The following is a 23,215-nucleotide window of genomic DNA, read 5'->3' as shown; positions in this document are numbered from 1 at the left end:
ACTCATGACGTAAGTAATCTCAAATAATTTCTGGAAGTTTCAGCTGGGAGGACACACAAATACTGTTCACTTTAAATGGGTAATAAGAGCAATAGGCTGAAGCAAGTTGCTTATCTTTATACATTGTTCAGAATGGACATCCAGGACATCATGGAGGACTGAGAGACATTGTTCATATTACTCATGATTGGCAGTACATTTTCTACGGAAGACCTTCCGTAATATTCTGGGATTATCTGATTCAAAAATGATTTAAATCTGCAGCTTCCAATACAAACACCGTAGAGTTGCCCGGTCCAATATGGCGGCGACGTCCGCGTACGCTGTCGACGTGAGGACACTTCCGCCTACGTCACAGATTTCAAAAGTTGGCGAACTTCCTCCGAGTGCTCAAACTTTGGTCAACAAACGAGAGTATAAAGCGCCAGTGAGGTATTTACATTACGATTTACAATATTTACCATCAGCAGCGATGAGTTTAATTTATCTGGCCAGCAGCTGGTAAACTGTTCGTGTCGTCATGGTGAGTTTAGGGCTGTTAGCTTGAGAAGCTAACTGGTTGTAGGATGAGAGGAGGACGAACTAAAGTCTACATTAATTCTTGTGCCTGCTTTAGTGGAAAAGGGCAAAGATCACCATTCTAGGCTGCCGTTTAATTTTGTTACCATTGTTTTTCTGCCGTTTTCTATATTCTTTTGTGAACGATTCAATTCTGAATTAAAAAAAGAAAGAATATTCCCGTACAAAGCGGACGAGAGAGGCACCTTTTGCAGGAGAGGTGAAATCAAATGAGATCAAAGGAAACCAGCTTCTGTTGCCATGGAGATGCTGAGATCACAGGACGTTGACAGGCACACGTTCCCTCCAGGATTCTATAGTTTGATTATAAGACTATGAGAAAAACTAAAGTGTGGTTTAATCTGTGAAGATGTGATGGATGAAGACAGAAAACGGACCTGTTATGGAAAAGCCCCAGCCTGTTTGCCCTGGTCCAAAGGTAAACATAAACAGCTACACTCCTGTATTAACTCGATTTGAATCCCAATGAACTAAACTAATTGTAATTAATTCATCCAGTATGAAGTTTTACTCTGTTTCAGATGATCCCACTCTGCTCTGGCACAGCACTCCTATTAAGAAGGTAATTAACGTCTTATAGCAGCAGACATGTGAGCATATAGTTCTGTAATTACAAAAATATATTAGTATTTCAGTGTCTTTCTGCCATCACTGTATGATTCACGATGAGTGAAAATGTTGATGTTGAAACATTCTTTATATTTTTATAGTCAATTCCATGAACGTTTGTCTGTGTGTCTGTGTGTGTGTGTGTGCGTGTGTGTGTGTGTTGGACTCCTCACCTGTCCAGGTGGAGCTTTCTTCACTCAGTCAGCTCGGATCAACTCCAGAAGGCTGAGTTGATCAATTCAGTGCGACAAAAGATGAAAACAAGCAGAGAAGGAAAATGTTTCCTCAAGTAAAACTACAGTGCCTGAACTGAATTCAATCAGAAGCAACAAACCCCGGAGATAGAATAAAAATACGAAGCACTGCTCTCAAAAATCACTTCTCGTTTGAATTTTTAATCAACTAATTATAGTTCATTTTCCTATATTTATCTTTTATCTTTAATGTGCCTTAATTTTCTACAATATTATTGATAATGTCATGTGTCAGGGAGTGCAGGTGGTGTGTGGAGGAACCAAGCGCAGACTGGCTATTTTCCCTATTTGTGTTCTAAATGAAAACATTTTCATTTTCATTCCTCTACCCTATTAAAACTGTTGTTTCGGTGCGGAACATGTATTTAAAGCATTTCCCTGCACATTATACTATGTATAGTTGTTGTGTGTGATAAATAATAAATGACTTGACTGTTCCACAAACAGCAGTTTCATCCTGAGCCGGCCGGACCGGTAAAATAGTATACGTGAAGAAAATGTGAGCGTAAAATACAATGAAATGTCCTAAAAAACTGTTGCATTCTGGGTGTTTTAACAAACTCAGCCTGACAGCCTGGCTCTGAGGCAAACGCTCACAAACTGTCATTGACAAAAAACACAAATCTAATCACAAAAGTAGTAAAAGTACCGAGGTAGAATTCATGATGTAACTTGTACATAAAGTTGAGTACATCTATATATTTGTTATATAATATACTCTAAAATGCAACCCAGTTCCAGTAATCTGAGTATTTGTAATGCATTACTTGCCCACCTGATAATGAAAAACTAGATTAAAACAATGCGTGTAGGAAAACAAAATATAATTAGTTGAGGTTTCATTGGATTAATAATCTGAAGGATTTTAAAACGGTTGAATCTGATGAATCAATATTGTTGGATTTCTTCAGAGAAATGACGGAGCTCCACCGGACCACGTCCCAACCTCGGGCCTGATGGGCTTCAGGATGAACGGCTGCACTGTAGGGGGCGCTGCTGCTCCTAATCCCTCTGCAGGGCCTGGGTTTAATCCCAGCTCACTTAACACTGAGGTGGGATTGCTAAAGAAATGAATTGAGATTATTATGAAGATAAATTGAGGTGAGATTATTTTCGAAGCCGAGGTGACATTATTAGCCTGAGGTGAGATTATGAAACAGGTGAGATTATGAAACAGGTGGGATTATGAAACAGGTGGGATTATGAAACAGGTGGGATTATGTGTTCCCAGTCTCCAGTGAAGGACCTGAGCGGCGCCACCATCCAGAGGCTGAGGAAGGAGCTGCAGCTGCTGGTGGCTGAACTGAAGAACCGCGAGCAGGAGCTGGACGCCATGATGGCGGCTCACCGCCGACAGCAGCGCTGCTGGGAGGAGGACCGGCAGAGGGGGGAGAGGAGGAGGGTCCGAGTGGAGGGTGAGTGGGGGGGGTGTCCGAGTGGAGGGTGAGGGGGGGAAAGGAGGAGGGTCCGAGTGGAGGGTGGGGGGGAGAGCAGGGGGTGTCCGAGTGGAGGGTGAGGGGGGGAGAGGAGGAGGGTCTGAGTGGGGGGGGGGGGGGGGGGGGGTGTGTGTTTTTTTTCTTTTGTGATGCGTGCATGTGTGTCTCAGGTGTGTGTGTGTCTCAGGTGTGTGTGTGTGTCTCAGGTGTGTGTATGTCTCAAGTGTGTGTGTGTTGGTTGTGCAGAGGAGCTGCAGAGGCGTAACGAGATGATCAAAGCTCTGACCAACCGGCTCTGTGCGGCCGAGAGACGAGAGGCCGACGCCCAGAAGCTCCTCCGAGACGCTCGGCAGCAGGAGGAACCCCGAGTCAGCAGGGAGCAGTGGCTCCACGTCCAGGTAGAACACACACACACACACACACACACACACACACACACACACACACACACACACACACACACACACACACACACACACACACACACACACACACACACACACACACACACACACACACACACACACACACACACACACACACACACACACACAGTCATGTGTTCCAGGAGGCGAACCAGAGTCTGAGCTCCAGCGTGGCGGCTCTGTCCACTCAGCTGGACGTCCTGCAGGTCCAGGAGGAGGAGCTGACCTCCATGCTGAAGCTCAAGGTCAGATCATCTCCCCTCGACTCTGGACAAACACTGACCAGTGAACGAAGGGTTAAAGCCGGACTTTAAAGATGTTTTCAGGATTTTACACCAAATAAAATTAGTCTGGAGTCACAAAACATATAAATAGATAAATAAAAAAACAAAAAACGTTTAATGCTTCTGGAGCAAAATGACAAGAAAATCTATTGTGTACGTTGTACTAAGAAAGTTAAAGTTCAATAACGAATCAAAGTTAAAAAAAAAAAAAGTATGTACATATAATAACTTTATAACTAAATATTCTGCATACAGCGTATACAATGGAATTTTAGTTTTTGGCATTAAAACAAGTGAAAACTTCGACTCCTGGAGCTCAATCAGCTGCTGCAGGTGAGACACGTCCGCTTCACACCTTCATCACAACACGTCAAGAACACACACGTACCTGTGCCTGCTGCAGTTCCACCTGGCTGCTCGCCGCGGTTCTTTAGTTCTGATAGAATTATGATTTTAACCCAGATTCATGAATTCACTACTGTGAAATACCTGGACTCACTCCTTCACTTTGAATCAAACCGAAAGAGAAAACAAAATAATAATAGTAGAATAAATCAACTTCTATCGCTGAAGTAGAAGGAGCACGTCCAGTTTTAAACACCAGTGTGGAATGCCAATAAAACAAAGTTTATCTAAAGTGATATTGTGAAATCTTGCCGGAGCTTGCCGAAACAGATCTGATCTCTCTGTGATCCATCGTTTGCTCTTCTCAGGATAAGAACATCTCCGACGCCTCCTCTCACATCCTCCACCTGTCGGAGCGGCTGCAGGAGCTGGAAGCGTCGCTGAAGGAGAAACGATGTCGGGAGGACAAACTGCAGAGAGACTCGGAGGAGGACCGACGGCGCTGCAGAGACGCCAGACAGGAGGTCGCTCACCTGAGAGGTGAAGCATCACAACTTCATTCATCCACCCGTCCACCAACCCCAGGTTCAATGTGTGTGTGTGTGTGTGTGTGTGTGTGTGTGTGTGTGTGTGTGTGTGTGTGTGTGTGTGTGTGTGTGTGTGTGTGTGTGTGTGTGTGTGTGTAGAGGAGCTGCAGCAGCAGGTGACCCAGAGCAGCTCTCAGAGGGAAGAAATCATCCGACTGAAGCAGGAACTGCAGCTGCTGCTCACTGGTAAACACACACACACACACACACACACACACACACACACACACACACACACACACACACACACACACACACACACTAAGTTACAGTTATTTGTGTGTGTGTGTGTGTGTGTGTGTGTGTGTGTGTGTGTGTGTGTGTGTGTGTGTGTGTGTGTGACTCCTGCTGCTCTGACCTGATCTCACCAGAAGGGGGCGACAGCTGGAAGGATGAGCTGCTGCAGCTGGCTCGATCCAAACAGGAGAGACTCGCATCTGAACTTCACTGGCTGAGACAGGTGGGCCAGAAACACTACACTGAAGGTCCACATTGAATCTACAGTGAAGGTCCAGAGTAACACAGAGACACTACAGCGATGGTCCACAGTGACACTACAGTGAAGGTCCACAGAGACACTACAGTGAAGGTCCACAATAACACAGAGACTCTACATTGAAGGTCCACAATAACACAGAGACACTACATTGAAGGTCTACAATGACACGACAGTGAAGGTCCAGAGTAACACAGAGACACCACAGTGAAGATCCACAGAAACACTACAGTGAAGGTCCACAGTGACTCTACAGCGAAGGTCCAGAGTAACACAGAGACACTACAGTGAAGGTCCACAGTAACTGTCAGGTCAGCCGCAGAGTGTACCTTGTTCCTTCATCTCTTCATCTTCAGACGAGTTTGTCTGGTTGAGCAACATTCCTTCACAGCTGCTCGACTGATCGGAGTCAAAATCACCAAAGTCTCAGGAAATAAACTCAAACATGTGAAACTGGCTTCATGTTTTCTTCACTGGCAGCCGCTGTAGTTTCATTATCGTCACCTGGAGCCGGTTTGTGTTTATTTCTGAGTTGAGTTCAGATGCAGGAAGTCGGTTTGTGTCTTTCAGGTGTGTGAGAATCAGCAGAACGACCTGCAGCAGCTGAGGCTGAAGGAAGAGCAGAGCGCCCAGGAGCTCCTCCGCAGGTGAACCAGTGAAACACCATCAATTTCTCAAACTGATTTCTGGGGGAAGAAACTCATTTCTTTTTTTTTTTTTTGATCAATGTTTTTTTTATTGTTTTTAAACACTATTAAACATATTTAACACAAACAAACAAACAGGGAAAAAATAATAAGACATACCGGATCAAATAAAGCAGCCTATGACTAAGTTATATCAAACATTTGGTATTCAAAGAACAACAAAATGTCTTAATTGCAGATATCGAAAAAAGTGTGACTTGGGATTATTAAAGTTTTGGACCAACTGTTCAAAGGAAGAAAAAGTATTGTCTATATTCAAATTAAAGAGAGAATGTAAGCCGTTCCCATCCCAGATATTAAAAACCTCATCGGTCAATGAGGGGATGAACATGTGATTTCTTTAAATAGGAGCTGTAAATAGTAACTTGGTCAGCTTGAAAGAGCGCCGACACTGATTCCAAATTTTAATTGTGTGAACAACAATTGGATTGGAAGAATATGATGAGATGGACTGTTTGAAAGGCAGTTCAGAGCAGAGCAATGCGGCAGGGGAGCCCTGCCTTCTCCCCGGAGGGTCGGAGTTACGTGATGCACTTGAACGCATCACCCACAAATTAGCCGGTCATTTAAGCTGCAGCGTTTAAAGTGTGTGGAAAAAAATAGAGGCTTATAGTCCAGAAATTATGGTACTCAAAATGACGTAGTCCATCTGCCAGGCCTATAGGTGGTGCTGTAACGCTGCCACAGAAACACAGCAGAAACAGAGAAGAAGACACGGAGCATGAAAAAACATAGAAAAGGACAAATCCAGCATGTGTCCTTATTAAAGCGACGAGCATCAGCAGCTCCTGCAGCTCCACCTGGAGCAGGTAGTCCGCCATGTTGGTGGTGTTAATGACGTCACGGAGAGGGAGGCGGGGTTATAGGTCGAGAGGCGGGGCCATGACATCATCGTTTTCAGCAGATTTTCTTGTCTGTCCACACGTCAAAGCCGGGGCGGCATTTTCTAAGTCCTCCTCTCTGGAACACTTTTAAATTAAACGTTTTCAGGTTCCTCAAACGTCGTGTGGACGATCGGACAGTAACCATGGTTATGAAACAACGTTGTGGTGTGGGCGGGGCCTCAGTAGTGTGTGTTTTCTCTGCATTAATCCCACATGGTCTGTTTGTGTCTTCAGCCAGGAGCAGCTGCTGTGTCGCTGTGTGAAGCTGCAGAACCACAGAACCTCGTGTTCTGATCCGTCACCGCCAACTGAAGCTCTCAGATGCTCAACACTCTCTGATGTAAACAAGGGGGGATGAATCAATAACATTTATGAAAACACTGTCTTCATGGAAACAGGGAAAACCCAACTTTTTGAAAATGTTCCATCTTCATGGAAATGAGGAAAATGCAAATGCTCTGTCTCTGTGTAAACGGGGGAAACACAACTTTTTGGAAATGCACCGTTCCTATGGAAATGGGGAAAACGCAACTATTTGGAAAGCCTGGCTCCATGGAAATGGTGGAAACAGAACTTTTTGAAAATACTACGTCTCAATGGAAATGGGGAAAATGCAACTTTTTGAAAATGTTTCATCTACATGAAAATTGGGGAAATGCAACTTTTTGAAAATGCTCTGTTTCCATGGAAATGCGGAAAATGCAACTTTTTGAAAATGCTCTGTTTCCATGGAAATGCGGAAAATGCAACTTTTTGAATATGCTGTCTCTCTGGAAATGCAACTCTTTGGAAATGTTCAGTTTCCTTGGAAACAGGGAAAACACAACTTTTTGAAAATGCTCCATCTCCATAGAAACGGGAGGGGGGGGGGACTTTTTGAAAACTCCATATTTGTGAAAAACAGAAGGAAATGCTGCTTTTGAAAATGTCCTGTTTCCATAGAAATAGAAGGAAACACAACATTTTTAAAATGCTTTGTTTCCATAGAAACGGGGGGAAAATGTAACTTTTTGAAAATGCTCCGACTCAGTCTTAATCTTATTTTATCATTCTAACTCATCGACATGAGACTTCCAGAAATAAAAAGAGTTTTTTAATGGAGCGATTTCCCTCCACCGTGGTACAGTAACTCTACCCCCCCCATGTTCCTTCAACATTGAACTTGTCTCCTCCTCAGGGCGACGGCGCTCTGTCCTGCTGCTCTCCCCAGAGGCTTCTGGATGAATCCCGGCTGCTCGCCGATGTCAGCAGCCTGAGACGCAGCGTGACCTCCGACCCCTGTGTCTTCCATGCCGCCGCCTCCACACAGATGGTAATGCCTGTTGTCTGGGGTGTGGTGTCTGACTCTTCATCCTCTCCCGGTGGGTGTGTCTCGCTATGAAAGCTTTTTGTTATATTTCTTTCTTTCCCCAGCAGCTGTGTGAAGCTCCGCCCAGAAACTGCCCTCGACACAGCGCCTGTCAGCAAGGCACGTCGCCTTCATGAGCCTGAAAACCAGCGTTACACACCAACGTCTGAAATTTTTTATTATACTAATGTATATTTTGTGTATTATTTTTTGTACACATGTACAGTATTAAATATCTATGAGATGTGTGGTTTAACCGTTGATGAATTCCTTTGGAAGACTGCTGTGGAGAGGCTGAGATGTGGAACCTGTCCTACAGGGCTGATCAGTTTGACTTTCCAGTTTCTCTGCTGGTGACTCAGGCGAAAATCTCTGCAGCTGATAAACGTTTCTGACGTCCATTTTTTAAGTAAATACACTCAAACTTTACATCTGTGGGTTCTAATTCCCTGAAAAAAATTATTTTTCCGTCTGCACTTTGCGTTTTTACGCATTTGGAGAGCTTTTACGCACAAACGAAACCCGCCTCATTCAGTCTGTGGTTGTTTTTTTTTTTTGTTGTTATTTTGGGAGGGATGTGTGACTTGTTCACCTGAACGTGCGCGTGCACAGGGGCACCTCACGAGCTGCTGACGTCTCAATGAGGCACGAGCGCGCCGGTGAGCTCCACAACGCGGCGACTCAACTTTTAAACGTCCGATTTTAAACGAGCCAACATGAGTAAATCCAAGAACAAGAGCGACAATAAGACGGAAAAAGCTTTGGCTGCGGAGAAAGAGCAGTTCGGGAAACAACAGGTGAGTTAATTTATATAATCTATCCTGAAATTATAAATTTTTTTTTACGTCGTTGGTTTTCATTGTTTTCGTTGTTTTTTTGTTTTTCTTCTTTCATTGTTTTCGTTTGTTGATTATAAATTCAATCTTTGTTAGAGTTGGCATGTTGAAAACGAGTCTGAAATAAGATCAAAATAACCATTTTAGTTTTCGAAGCTTTTCATAATTGTAGTAAATCAGTTTGTTGTTTTAATCTACAAATAAATCAGGTTTCGTCTCAATTATGAAGATGTCCACACCGGAAGTTAGAATAACTACACAGGAAGTTGTTTTTCTTCATTTCTGAAAATCTATTTATAAAAAAATAAAATTGATTTATATTTAAATCAGTGTGACCGTATTTCACACACAAAATCAGTTTTATACTGTGCAATACTAGCTGATCCCTGATGCAAAGCCTCCACGAACCATATATGAATTTATTTGCATATTTACTGATGTTGACTTTCAATCCGACCTGCTTCATGTCTAATATTTGTCGATTCAGTTTCTGTTAAATAATGTGTGACCGTGAAATATCTCCAGTGCCTTTACCTCCACACCTGCTGATGGAAATATTCTTGCACTTGCATACGAAACTCAGTCAAAGGTTTAATTTATATTGTTAAACATTTTTTATAGTAGAGTAGTTATCTTTTTCTGTATAGAGTACTTATTATTCTCTGCTTTTTTCTCCTGTTTTTGCTGCTGTAACAAATTCATTTCTAAGTTTTGCGATGAATAAAGTATCTTATAATCTAATATTTCCAAAAAAGACGCCTCAACTTCTGAAACGTGCAAGAAAGTACAACAGTATTGATTATGTTGCATAAAAATCCTTTAAAAAACAATGACAATCTTATCAGCTGGCATGTTAGGGGACTAAACAACCCAATCAAAGGTAATGAAGTTTTTTCTCATCTTTCAAATCTCAAGGTAAATAAAGCATTTCTCCAGGAGACATACCTAAAAAAATATAGATCATTCAAAAATTTTATAAAAAGGTTGGGTTGGACAAACGTTCTATTCTAAATTTAACAGTAAAGCGAGAGGAACTGCAATTCTCATACATAAATCAGCTCCATTTATTGTTTCTGATATAATAGCAGACCCAAATGGCCGCTTGGTAGTGGTGACTGGCTCGTTATTTAACTCCCTTTTAATTTTAGCAAATATTTATGCTCCCAACTGGGATGACAGTCATTTTTTAAAGAAATGACTTCACTTACTACCTTTTATTGACACTCACCAATTAATACTTGGGGGAGATATGAATACTGTTATAAACTCTGCACTTGACTGCTCCTCGACTAAGCCATCATCAGTTTCTAAATGGTCTTTGGCCCTACAACCATACCTGGAGACTTACGGGGTTGTTGATGTGGGTGATTCCTTTTTCCATCAACCAGACAATACTCATTCTTTTCTCCAGTACACCAAACGCTCTCGCACGTTGACTACTTTTTTGTTGACAAAAAGTTATTGTCTAAGGTCAAGTCATGTATATATCACAGTATCGTAACACCACATCACAGCCCTCTGGTTCTGAAGCTCAGTTTTCCAAACCAAAACTCTGGTTACGCTTGGAGTCTCAACCCTCTTCTGTTATCCAGTGAAGGATTTACTCAGTATATCTCCAGACAGATTGAAGTTTTCCTCAAAACAAATCTAACACCTGATGTAACCTATTGTACAATCTGCGAAAGTTCGAAGGCATTCTTACAGGGTCATATATTTTCATATTATTCATCTACAAATAAACAAAGGCAAAAACGTTTAAATGAACTGATGGATCTCATAATCAAACTAGATCAACAACACTCTGCCACCCCTTCCCCAGAACTATATCAACAAAGGTTAAATTTACAAACGGAATTTAATCTACTTTCAACAAAACAGTCTGAACAGATGACGTTTAAATCTAGATGATCATGGTATGAGCATGGCGAGAACGATGCCAGCTTCCAAGATGCCAGCTTACCAACTAAATTTGTAAAGAAAAATCTAGAGGATGTTTGGTTTCCAGTTTAATCAGATTTGTTGTCAAGTTTTTCTTTCTCTTTTTCTTCCAGCTCCAAAGTATCACTAAAATTGTTGCCACGTCTGAAACACCAGTGAAGGAGAAGTATGTTCGCAGTATCCTTTGGAGAAGCAGCAGGTCAGATTCACACCAGGTGATCGCCTCCTGGAGAAACTCGCTTTCAGACCACCAACCAACCTTAGAACCACAAAACCACGATGTAACGGTTCTAATGGGATAAGGAACCACAGTGGTGTTCTTCATCAATGATGTTCAAGTGGGAAGGTTCCATATTGCTGCTAAAATCCAAACTTTTCATTGTGGATGTGCTTGAGTCATGGAAACATTCAGGGCCCGACACGGTGGTGTAGTGGTGAGCTCTGATGGATAGATGGATAGATGGATAGATGGATAGATGGATGAATAGATGGATGGATAGATGGATAGATAGATGGATAGATGGATAGATGGATGGATAGATGGATGGATAGCTGGATAGCTGGATGGATAGATGGATAAATAGATAGATAGATAGATGGATAGATAGATGGATAGATGGATAGATGGATAAATAGATAGATAGATAGATGGATAGATAGATGGATAGATAGCACTTTATTAATCCCTGAAGGGAAATTCGATCGTCCCGGAGCTCATCAAAGAATATATAAACAGCAACTGCACTTCCTCTCATTCAACAATACCAGATTAAAATTGAATAGACATGAAATAAAAAAAAACAAAAAAAGAAAACGGAAACAATGAAGATTTAAATTAAAATCACGATTGAAATTGATTATCAATTTAAATCTATAAAAATTTAGATTGCTCACTTCCTGACTAGTATTCCATACTACTATGTATGGATATAAATATATGTGGTGTGATATGCATGAGTTTGCACTGTATAAACATTTTAAATTAAAATGGATAATTTTTTTCCATTTTCGTCCGTTTCCACGGAAACCTTTAAAAAGAGTTCTTACGTTGGACCACTAGTCGGTGCTGTCGTTTGTATCATGATGTGGCTGATCCAGTTTGTTTTCAGTGTTTTTTACTGAGCGTTTTCATGATTACTTGTGAGTTTCCATGACGATGGTGCAGATGTCATCCTGGGGAGTCATAAGGAACGTGGAGCCACCACCTTCTGGTCGTACGTCCTCAACCTGCCGCTGTCCAGCAACTCCATGGTCAGCTGGAAGTTCTGCTACCTGCTGCACAAAGTGCTGCGAGGAGGACACCGCAACGTAACTCCTCCCATTTCCTCACTCTCACAGAACCTTCTCTACCAGATCAATCAATTCATGTAGTGACAATAACAACACGGTCATCTCAAGTCACTGATTATAGAGCATCGTCCTCCTCTAACATCAGATTATAGGGCATCTTCCTCCTCTAACATCAGATTATAGAGCATCTTCCTCCTCTAACATCAGATTATAGAGCATCTTCCTCCTCTAACATCAGATTATAGCACATCTTCCTCCTCTAACATCAGATTATAGAGCGTCTTCCTCCTCTAACATCACATTATAGAGCATCTTCCTCCTCTAACATCAGATCATAGAGCACCGTCCTCGATCATCAGATTATAGAGCATCTTCCTCCTCTAACATCAGATTACAGAGCATTTTCCTCCTCTAACATCAGATTATAGAGCATCCTCCCCCTCTAATATCAGATTGGAGAGCATCTTCCTCCTCTAAAATTTGGATTAGAGAGCATCTTCCTCCTTTTAACATCAGATTATAGAGCTGTAATACTGTGTGAGGTGTTTTTAAGGGGAAACCCTGTTTTCCATGATTTTTATTAAAGTTAAAAGGTTTGATGTTTTAAATGTTGTGCTTGTGATGCCCCGCCCCCTGTGATGCCCCGCCCCCTGTGTTTGATTGACAGGTGGTGACGGACTCTCACAGACACTGTCGTACAGTTAAAGATATGGGCGTCCTGTGGGTGAGGAGACCTTTCTCTCTTTTCATCTTGAATTATCCACCTCACATCTTCCTGGACGTCGGTGGATGAAATGAAAAGCAACTGATTCTTCTTCAAGTTTCGAGTTTCAAAATGTTAAACTTTGTTTCCTTTTTTCATTGTCTTCACTCCTCTTTTCTTTTCCTCTTCTATGTTTCTTACTCAACATTTCTTTTCTTTCACATTTTCTTTTTTTGTTTTATTCCCTTATTTTCCTACTTCTGGCTTTTTTTTCCTTTTCTTTTCCATTTATTCTTCTTTCTGAATGAAGTGTTTCTTTTAATAACTATCAGGATTTTCGTAATTAAATACCTGTTGTCGTTCCTTCCTTCCTTCTCACTCTGTTTATGTTTGACATGATTTGAATGTTTTGATCTCATATCTGTTTTTTCTCTCGTCAAATAATGTTTAACCTTTTTTTTTTTTTAAATTTATTTATTTTTTATTAACTGATTTTTCTTTTCGATGACTTTTTAACTTCCAGGGAAACTTGCACGATCGATACGGTCACATCGTGGCCTTGTACACTAAATTCCTCGGCCACAAACTGGATTTCCATGCCAAGGTGAAGCTCACTGTGTTTTTAATGTTTTTTATTGGAACAATAACTTTTGCTTTAATCTGCTTGCCTGTTTGTTTGGACATAAATGTTTTATACTGATGCATTGAATCAAATGTTTTCCATATGTCTAAAGAGTAGCTGTGAGCGTGTCAGTGACTCTTCCTGTGATTTAATCTGTGATCTGATCTAATCTGTGATTTCGTTGCTCCGACAGCACAAAGTAATCCCAGCTAACCTCGAGGCCAGCGACGAGACCCTGGAGAGGGAGGCCGGGACGGACATGACCAGAGTGTACGACATCACCCACTCACTCGTTCACTCACTCTTTCATCCATCAGGAGACGTTCTCCACTCGCTCTTTCATCCATCAGGAGACGTTCTCCACTCGCTCTTTCATCCATCAGGAGACTTTCTCCACTCGCTCTTTCATCCATTAGGAGACGTTCTCCACTCACTCGTCCACTCGCTCTTTCATCCATCAGGAGACGTTCTCCACTCACTCGCCCACGTTGTGTGTTTCAGGCTGGAGATGACCAACGAGCTGCTGGATTACATGGACGCTGGACTGAAGATGGCGGAGACAGGTGAAATCACAACGTGATCGACTGTGTCACGTTGTTGTAATGTACCGTGGTGTTCCCCAGGGGTCTGGTGTAGGTCATGTGGTGACACCTGATCAGAAGAATTGACTTCCTTCTTTCTTTCTTTCTGTCACATGTGGACGTGTGTTTGAGAGAGAGCGGAGTTGAGAGCGATTTATTATTGTTTTCTTATTCCGACTGTGTGTTTTTGGATGATCCTTCCATGTGTTGTTAGTGTAGTTTAAACTTCGCTTGCTGGAGGTTTTTGAGTGTTTTTCCGTGTCTCGTGGCCGGGATGGCGTCCTCTGAGACGTCTCCCGTGTCTCTGAGACATGGAGTCCGGTTGGTGCCGCAGCCCAGCTCCACCGTGGAGCAGGTGCTGCAGGTGGTTGGGGAGAAGGGCGGATGTGAGAGCTTCACCTACGCTTCCAGAATGAATAAGGCAGTGGTGGGTTTTTTAAGGACCCAAATTGTGTGGCGGATCTATTTGAAAGCGGAGTTGTGATCAATGATGAGATCATCCAGGTGTCCCCGCTGGCTGGACCGTCCACACGGAAAGTGCTGGAGTTGCCATCCGTTTCTCTCCTAATCTGAATGTAAAGATTTGATCAAGTTTAGAAATAGAAAAAGTTTTAATGGTCACAGTGAAAATCCCTGATTTCAGTTTTTGCCTCATTAATGTGTTTTTACCAAGAGGTGGTGCAGAGCGTCTGTACCAAGAGGTGGTGCAGAGCGTATGTACCAAGAGGTGGTGCAGAGCGTATGTACCAAGGGGTGGTGCAGAGCGTCTGTACCAAGAGGTGGTGCAGAGCGTCTGTACCAAGAGGTGGTGCAGAGCGTCTGTACCAAGAGGTGGTCCAGAGCGTCTGTACCAAGAGGTGGTGCAGAGCGTATGTACCAAGGGGTGGTGCAGAGCGTATGTACCAAGGGGTGGTGCAGAGCGTCTGTACCAAGAGGTGGTGCAGAGCGTATGTACCAAGAGGTGGTGCAGAGCGTATGTACCAAGGGGTGGTGCAGAGCGTCTGTACCAAGAGCTGGTGCAGAGCGTATGTACCAAGGGGTGGTGCAGAGCGTATGTACCAAGAGGTGGTGCAGAGCGTATGTACCAAGAGGTGGTGCAGAGCGTCTGGCTCTCTTTGAAAAAATGAAGGCCGTAATGGAAAACATTAGTCATGGTGAGACTGTAGTGATGGAGGAGACTGGAACTGTTGTCCAGATGATGGTGTGGACAGGACAGGAGCAGAACCCCACCCTCAGTCCTCCCGTTTCCTCTCTCAGATGGCCTGGTGGATGTGTGGAGGAATAAGCACTCCTCTGATGTACAATTCACATGGGTTAAAGTCGTGATGGTCAAAACAGCGCAGCCAGGCTGGATAGATTTTATATGTCTGTCTCTTTTGTCCCTCGTGTTGTAAACGGCCACATTGTCCCTGCTGGTTTTAAGATCATCACTTAGTCTTAGCAGAGCTGTTTTTATCTGGCAATAGAAAATCAGGCTCTTTTTGGCATTTTAATGTTAAACTTTTAAATGATTTTAGTGTTTGTGAGAATTTTAACTGGTTCTAGAGTGTTTTTCTTCTCTCAGTCGGTGGTGGGAGGTGGGGAAGGGCCAGATCAGAAGTTTCTACCAGCAGTACACCTCCTTCTCCACAGCCAGGATTCGGAGGGCTGTTGAAGAGATGGAAGCAGAAATCAGTGGACTACAGAGTGGTTCTGATTCTGACGCTGGTTTGCTGCTCTGCTGCTCTGCAAGCAGCACCAGCTGAAGGCTTTTCTTGAGGAGAGCAAAAGGAGCCTTGATCAGAGCCAGGCTCAGAACGCTGAGGGACATGGATGCTCCTACCTCCTTCTTCTTTACTTTGGAGAGATCGGAGGCTCAGCGGAGACAGACGGTGTGTCTCCGGCTGCCAGATGGGCGGCTGACCTCTGACCTCGCTGAGATGAGGAGGCCTGCTGTGGCCTGTTTGGAGCGGAGGACTGTGATGGGGATGCTGCTGCTGAGCTGCTGCAAGATCTGCCCCAGCTGAGTCCAGAGGACCGTCACCTCCAGAGTCCAGAGGACTATCACCTCCAGAGTCCAGAGGACCGTCACGTCCTGAGTCCAGAGGACCGTCACGTCCTGAGTCCAGAGGACCGTCACCTCCAGAGTCCAGAGGACCGTCACCTCCAGAGTCCAGAGGACCGTCACCTCCAGAGTCCAGAGGACAATTACCTCCAGAGTCCAGAGGACCGTCACGTCCTGAGTCCAGAGGACCGTCACGTCCTGAGTCCAGAGGACCATCACCTCCAGAGTCCAGAGGACCGTCACGTCCTGAGTCCAGAGGACCTTCCTGAGTCCAGAGGACCGTCACGTCCTGAGTCCAGACCTCTCTTTGGAGGAACTGAGTGCTGCAGTGTCACATATGGCCTCTGGGAAGTCTCCAGGCCTTGATGGACTCCCCCCAGAGTTCTATAAACATTTCTGGAGCCTGCTCGGTGGTGACCTGTTGGACGTTTATAGAGACTCTTTTAAGAAGGGGACCCTTCCTGCTTCCTGTCTCCATGCGGTGATCTCCCTGCTGCCTAAGAAGGGGGACGTAACCCTGCTGAAGAACTGGAGACCTGGAACTCTTCTATGCACAGACTATAAAATATTGTCTAAAGTTCTGTCCAACAAACTAAAAGTTTTTATCGACCTTTTAATTGGCAGAGAACAATCTTACTGTGTCCCCGACAGGTCAATACATGATCATTTGTTTTTAATGAGAGACGTTTGTGAGTGCTGTAAACTGTAGAACCTGAACTGCCATTATTTCTATTGATCAAGAGAAGGCCTGTGATCGTGTTCATCACTCTTTTTTGTTTTCGACACTGCAGGCTGTTGGGGCTGGACAAGCGTTTGTGTCAGGGATAAAGTTGTACAGCCAAGCATCATGTGTGATTAAGGTGGGGGAGGGCTGAGCTGTCCTGTAGCTGTCCATAGAGGCATCCGACAGGATTGTCCCATCTCAGGCCAGCTGTACAGTATGGCTGTTGAGACACTACTGCGCAGACTGAGGAACCGGCTGACGGGTCTGTGTCTGCCAACGCCAGCTCCTGAGTCCAAGGTGGTTGTGTCGGCTTAGATGGACGATGGTAATGTTTTTGTAGAGGGACAAGAGGACATGCTGGCATTGCAGGACAGTTTAGCCCTGCATGAGAAAGCAGAACTTGGAGGGAGTGCTGGACCAGGTGAGGGTCAGGTTGTCTAAATGGAAATGGGTGCTACCACAGCTGTCCTCCAGGGGAAGAACTCTCATAGTCAACAATCTGGTCGCCTCGTCTCTGTGGCACAAACTCAAAGTCCTGGTCCCTCCACCAGGCCTCCTGGAAAGACTGCAGAGTTTTGATAGACTTTGTTTGATCTGGCCGGCACTGGGTGCGAGCGTCGGTCCTGTATCTCCCTGTGGCAGAGGGGGGGCAGGGCCTCATAGACATCGTCTCCAGAACTGTGGCCTTCAGACTGCAGGGTCTGCAGAGACTGCTCTATGGCTCTTCTGTCTGGACACCACTTGCACAGCTGCTACTCAGGAAGGCTGGGAGACTCGGACTGGACAAACAATTATTCCTGACATGGACATCTGAATGTGACCTTTCTGGGCTGACTCCCTTCTACATGTCAATGATGGAGGCATGGAGGACACTGGACATCTCCCGTCCGGACGCCAAGTCTGGGCTGTGAGTCTTTGAAGAACCTCTGCTGCATAACTGCCTGATCTCCACCGTGGCTTCTCCTCAGCCACCTTGAGAAGCAGCTCACTGATGCAGGGATCACAAAGGTGGTCCATCCAGCTCGGACAGACACACAGCAGCTAACAGAGCTGATGGGGGTCCGGTCCAGCAGGGTGGTCCAGCATCTGGTGGAGGAGGTGTGACAGTCGCTTCCTGCTCCTCAGGACAAGGATCAGCTGACCAGTGGAGTAGAGGAGAAGATTCTGTCTTCCGCTCCCTGAAGGTTCATCCTGCTGTGGAAGAATGGGAGGAGGAGGGGAAACTACTGACCATTAAAACTCCAAGACTGGTCCTCTTCCAGTCCTCTTCCAGTCATCTTCCATTCCTGCCCTGGGAAGGAGCTGCACAGCAGCTGTGTGAAGGTCCTGGATCTGCAGTCGCTGGCTGGAGTGAGGGAGTCCAGGTGGACTGGTTTGTTTGGTGGTGATTCTTCCCCTAGAGGGAGCTGGCGGGTCCTGTACAAACCCCCCCTGGAAAAGCAGATGGGTGACCGCCAGTGGAGGGTGATACCTGGAGCTGGAGCTACACCAGATACAGAGCCTGCCTGGTTCCACGCTCTGGGGAGAACCGCTCTGTTTGTTCAGAGCCTGAAACTTTAGAACATCTAGTGGTGTCCTGTCCCAGGCTCACTGGCCTTTACAGGGTTCTACGAAGGCTGGAGGCTCTGGGAGAGGGTTCCTCTGTCCCCTTTCTGTTTTTAGTCCAAAGTACACCAAACGAAAAAAGGTAACATTGGTCTTATTGAATTTTATCTTTGCATGTGAAAAACTTGATATTTGGCGAAGCAGGAGGAACCAGGTTTCAGCAGGAGAAACCAGGTTTCAGCTGTCCTGTTCGGCAGCTTGACAAACAATATGATGTGATTGAGAACCTTCCGGAGTCAGAACAGTTTTTCCTCTTGAACAGCAAGAGACCTGGAGTCTCCTCCTGTTGCTGCTTTATTAGAAGTTAGCATGGCTGCTGTACACGACTGGGGGGAACGCTCAAAGAGAGAGAGAAGAGAAGTTGAGGGGGAGGGGGGAGGGGATAACATACAATACCCTTGTTTGTGCTACATATATTATTTGCAGTATCACACTGATCGAAATACTTTCCAACTGTTATTAGATTAAACCAGCCTGAGCAGCTCCATCTAGATAGGAACATGATTTTCTAGATTAAACCAGCCTGAGCAGCTCTATCTAGACAGTAACATGATTTTCTAGATTAAACCAGCCTGAGCGGCTCTATCTAGACAGGAACATGATTTTCTAGATTAAACCAGCCTGAGCAGCTCTATCTAGACTGGTTGTATTTCAGTGTGGGGAATCAGGCAGGTCCTGTGCCCCCTGGTGAGGGGGACTCTCTTATCGTGAATTTTTAATATTATATGTGATCTTGTGTTGATTGTGTAGAGGCAGACGTTGGTAGGTCAGTGTGGTGACCGAGACGACCACTAGGGGCGTGCGGCGGCGCGCAGAGGGAGAGCGCAATGACCTGATGCGTCCACCAGGTGGACGTCAAGAGGGATTGCAATGACCCACGCGACCACTAGAGGCGTTTGACTCGCTCTTTCTGGGGCTGCGGTTGCTTAGCGGCCAGATAAACAAGATGTCCGTCGCACGTGCATGCACGAGGGCGGTCTCGGAGCGAAGCAGTCTCCCCTACTGTAAAAACGAACCGGCGGTTTTGTTGGCCTGGTTCTGAGCGCCACAGTTCTAAGTGGATGTCGGGACATGCAGTTAGAACTCTGGTGATCGATGCAGAGGTGGTCTTGCAGCAGCAGAGAGCAGTTTGGTTGCTACGTGTGTGTGTGTGTGTGTGTGTGTGTGTGTGTGTGTGTGTGTGTGTGTGTGTGTGTGTGTGTGTGTGTGTGTGTGTGTGTGTGTGTGTGTGTGTGTGTGTGTGCGTGCGTGCGTGCGTGCGTGCGTGCGTGCGTGCGTGCGTGCGTGCGTGCGTGCGTGCGTGCGTGCGTGCGTGCGTGCGTGCGTGCGTGTGCGTGTGCGTGTGCGCACACATCTGATCAGATAAGACGAGCGGCGGGGGACATGAGCACGGCCGAGTTAGTGAAAGGGGAGAGAGAGAGGGAAGAGAAGAGAAAGACAGAGCGTTCTGGTGAGGTTCGGTTCAGCAACCCGGTTCTCCACACAGAGATCCCAGTGGGCCTGGAACTCACTTGGACTTGTGGGTCTGAGGTGGAAAACCCGAGCCTCGGACTTGGGCTGGTGCGCGTGAAAACACGTACACAAACATCTGGGCCGCTGTGGCTTTATCAGCGGCACATTGAAACACATTGCATGTTAGCTTCACGCTAATCTAACAGTTGCTGCCCAGACAAAGCTCTTACTGTCCGGCTGCTGTGTTGGACAGCACCGTCCGTGGGGCGGTGCAGTTCGGTGAGGCAGCGGTAACTGGTTGTTACCGGGTCTGAATTCAGCGCCGTGAATTCGACTTGGGCCTGGCACTTGAGCTGCAGGAGTGGACAGCGAGGCAGTTGAAGGTGGGTGGGCGCCGTCGGCTCGCGTCTCCAGAATCCCTAAAAAAAGTAAAAAGGAAAAGAGAAGAAGTAGTCCCAACTGTGTCCTGCTCGTCCAGCGGGCTGAACAGGGTTCGGTCCTATGGTTCCACATTTGTGCGCTCTCTTCCGTCCTGAGGTGGCAGGGACGTGCATCCCTCTCGGTGGTCGGATTGAGAAGCAGGGGGCAGTTGGTGGGAAAGGAGTCTCACCAAGTTGAATTTCGGACCCCTGTGGAGTCCGGGTCGGGTTCGACCATCTCCATTGGTTGCCAACCTGGAGGGGTTGGAGACTTCCTGGGGTCTTTGCCTTGCTCCCTGCTGTTTTATGGCCTGTTCATTGTTCCTGGTGTCTCTCCTCTCAGGGAGAAACTGCTGGAGGAGTGGAATGGAATCTTAAGGCCCAACACATACTGTATATATATATATATAGATATATATAAAAACTGTTTCGCACCACTTTTTCCCCCCAGTATTTTTGTCTGTTAAAAACTTTGAAAACAGATTTTAAAACTACCAGCACTGACATAGTTTGCTATATTATTTAAATAATTGTGTCTTCAGAAGTTTGCATCCATTGGTTCACGTGGCGGCGGCGTGTGTCTCTGAAGTTTTCCGTCAGGTCGACGCCAACCAGGCCAAGTCGACGACGCCAGCGGGTCAGTGCCGGCTGACGCCGCTCATCCCGCTCATCCTGGACTGCAGCTTCCTCTACCACTTCTCTGTGCGGCTGCTCTTCAAGCTGCACAGCCGTGAGTCGCCGTTCCTTCCTTCGCTCGCCATTCCTTCCTTTCCTCGCCATTCCTTCCTTTCCTCGCCATTCCTTCCTTCGCTCGCCATTCCTTCCTTCGCTCGCCAGTCCTTCCTTTGCGCGCCATTCTTTCCTTACCTCGCCATTCTTTCCTTTCCTCGCCATTCCTTCCTTCGCTCACCTTCGTTCCGCCACGTCTCATGTTTCCGTCTGTGAACCAGGTGACTGTTTCCACAGGCTTCGCCCCGGACATGCTGCTGGGACACCGAGAGCGCTTCAGGGATCTCTTCATGAGGTGGGTCGCCGGCAGGATCCGCAAAAACGGGCGAGAAGAAATCCTGGGAACAGGGTCAGGGGTCAGGGGTCAGGGGTCAGAGGCAGGCCTCCTCTATTCTGCTTTCTGTCTGTTCTATATTTTTATTGATGTATAAAAGAAGTTTCTCCTTGAATATCTAATTCTCTCAACTCGTAAAAAGGACATAACCTCACCAATCCGCCGTGCGTGCCAAGGAGCTGCTGTTGAGTTCTAGTTAAAGAGGTGGAGAGAAAAAAAATGTGAAAAACAATGCATAAAGGTAAATGTGTAATTCTGTTTTATTAAAATTATATCATTTAATTCATATTGATTATTAGTATATAATAAGAATATTTGTATTATATTCAATAAAATAATAATTGGATTGCATACATTTAGTAAATTAATTTATTCTAATTATAGAATTGAAAAAATAAACCTTGATCACAAATCCACAAATGTAGCAGTTTTATTTTTTTTCTCATGAGTGACCCTAATACTCGCCCATAAAATTGTCTTGATGTTGAAGTTCGGCACCGCAACACCGCAACAGAGAAAAGTTTAAAGATTCATTTGAAAGGTTATTATGTGACTATTTTACCGGTCCGGCCGGTCCGGCCGGTCCGGCCGGTCCGGCCCCTCACGATGAGCTTGGCCTGTACGTGGACCCTGAATTAAAGATGGTGCAGTTCCTGTCTACAGACCTTCAGGACAGCGCCCCCACTCTGTAGCCGAGTGTCACTGATGGCTGAGTTTTCTTCCTCAGCCTCACTCAGTTCTTCAACCGAGCGCGAGAGGAGGAGTTCTTCAAGAGCATCATCCAGATCCCGGATCTCCCCGACGTGAGCGCCGGCGTCCATCAACCCCTCCCCACACTTTTCTTTCATTCCAGCGCTCACTGTTCTTCTCCTTTGTCTTCACAGGCGCCTCCAAACTTCCTGCGAGCTGCCGCCTTGGCCGAGTACAAGAAGCCGGTGGTGCTGATGCCCGGCGAGGAGCGGGTGGAGGAGGAGGAGGGGGCGGAGCCACAGCTGGAGTTCAGGGAGTCTTTCCAGATGCCTCAGGTTGGCTTCATCACATGAACACTTCCTGTGCCCGGTTTCGTTCTAACGGTGTTCTCCCGCCGTTCTCGCGCCGTTCTTGCGCCGTTCTTGCGCCGTTCTTGCGCCGTTCTCCCGTCTTCTCCCAGCGTTCTCCCGCCGTTCTCCCGCCGTTCTAACGGCATTCTCCTGGAGTTCTAACGGCGTTTTCCTGGAGTTCTCACGGCGTTCTCCTGGAGTTCTCAGAGCGTTCTCCCATTGTTCTCCTGCCATTTTTGTGAAGTTCTCCTGGCATTTTTGTGGCGTTCTCCTGGCATTCTAACGGCGTTCTCTCAGCAGTACTACATGGTGAGCAAGATGGGAGCTCCTGAACCGACGCTGGAGACCAGAACGACGGAGAACGACAGTCTGAAGAGGGAGCTGGAGGTTCTGAAACCAGAGCTGCAGCTCATCAAGTCCGAGGTAATGGTTTTCTTTGATCTGCTCTGGATCTGTTCTCAATGTGGGGGGCGGAGCAGGGTGAGCAACCGTCCAGTCAGGGCTTAATTGTTTAATCAAATTTGTAGCTAAAAAAGCTTTTATTTTGCAAATTCAAGTTTTTTTCTCCCCACAGTTTTTGGGTGTTTTGCACGTTCCGTTCTACCAATCCTTGTGGGTCTCTGTAGTTGCTGTTGCACTTTAGTTTAAACCTGAGTTAAAGCTTGAATAATGGAGCCTCATTTACTTTTTATTTTGGGATTCTTTATATGCATTTTAACTCTGAGGACAATCACAGCAATAAAGTTTCACTTTTTCCCCAATATTTTATTTAAATTTTTTATTTTTCCAAGACAAGACAGCAAGGCTCAGATGCATAAAGTGTCACCATTCAGATATCGACAAGTAAACAGCATAAAGGGAGGTAGAGATAAAACTAGAATAGAATTGGAACAGGAGCTCAGTCAACAGCTATGGAGTCTTTCCATTTGTATTCCAGACAACAT

General features: G+C 45.5%; 2 protein-coding genes across 10 annotated transcripts in view; both read left to right on the top strand.

Moving 5' to 3' along the window:
* The first annotated feature begins 339 nt into the window (after positions 1-339).
* On the top strand, positions 340-8,209 carry ccdc62 (coiled-coil domain containing 62). 9 transcript variants are annotated; one of them, XM_080476445.1, is made up of 15 exons: positions 357-432; positions 929-997; positions 1,085-1,141; positions 1,370-1,477; positions 2,354-2,494; positions 2,674-2,857; positions 3,125-3,276; positions 3,447-3,548; positions 4,301-4,472; positions 4,619-4,705; positions 4,891-4,979; positions 5,586-5,662; positions 6,841-6,946; positions 7,784-7,918; positions 8,023-8,209. In XM_080476445.1, the coding sequence occupies exons 4-15, from the start codon at positions 1,466-1,468 to the stop codon at positions 8,089-8,091; spliced, it is 1,326 nt and encodes a 441-aa protein (XP_080332571.1). In that variant the 5' UTR covers positions 357-432; positions 929-997; positions 1,085-1,141; positions 1,370-1,465; the 3' UTR covers positions 8,092-8,209. The 9 variants fall into 9 exon arrangements, with proteins under 9 accessions (XP_080332567.1, XP_080332566.1, XP_080332571.1 ...); XM_080476444.1 differs by having other exon boundaries at positions 8,020-8,208; XM_080476441.1 differs by lacking the exon at positions 1,370-1,477 and having other exon boundaries at positions 340-432; positions 1,101-1,141.
* Positions 8,210-8,508: 299 nt separating this feature from the next.
* hip1r (huntingtin interacting protein 1 related) overlaps positions 8,509-23,215 on the top strand; it is a 33,549-nt gene continuing 18,842 nt past the window's right edge. The window contains exons 1-12 of the mRNA XM_080476284.1: positions 8,509-8,751; positions 10,842-10,905; positions 11,894-12,036; positions 12,686-12,742; positions 13,245-13,325; positions 13,537-13,613; positions 13,845-13,906; positions 20,758-20,898; positions 21,135-21,192; positions 21,959-22,034; positions 22,116-22,256; positions 22,572-22,694. Coding sequence (XP_080332410.1) covers positions 8,671-8,751; positions 10,842-10,905; positions 11,894-12,036; positions 12,686-12,742; positions 13,245-13,325; positions 13,537-13,613; positions 13,845-13,906; positions 20,758-20,898; positions 21,135-21,192; positions 21,959-22,034; positions 22,116-22,256; positions 22,572-22,694 — 1,104 coding nt within the window. The 5' untranslated portion in view covers positions 8,509-8,670. The remainder of the gene's footprint in view (positions 8,752-10,841; positions 10,906-11,893; positions 12,037-12,685; positions 12,743-13,244; positions 13,326-13,536; positions 13,614-13,844; positions 13,907-20,757; positions 20,899-21,134; positions 21,193-21,958; positions 22,035-22,115; positions 22,257-22,571; positions 22,695-23,215) is intronic.

This window comes from Lipophrys pholis (genome assembly GCF_963383615.2).
Source record: "Lipophrys pholis genome assembly, chromosome: 12".
In the NCBI taxonomy this organism is placed as follows: Eukaryota; Metazoa; Chordata; class Actinopteri; order Blenniiformes; family Blenniidae; genus Lipophrys; species Lipophrys pholis.
This window is presented reverse-complemented; position numbering and strand designations above follow the sequence as displayed.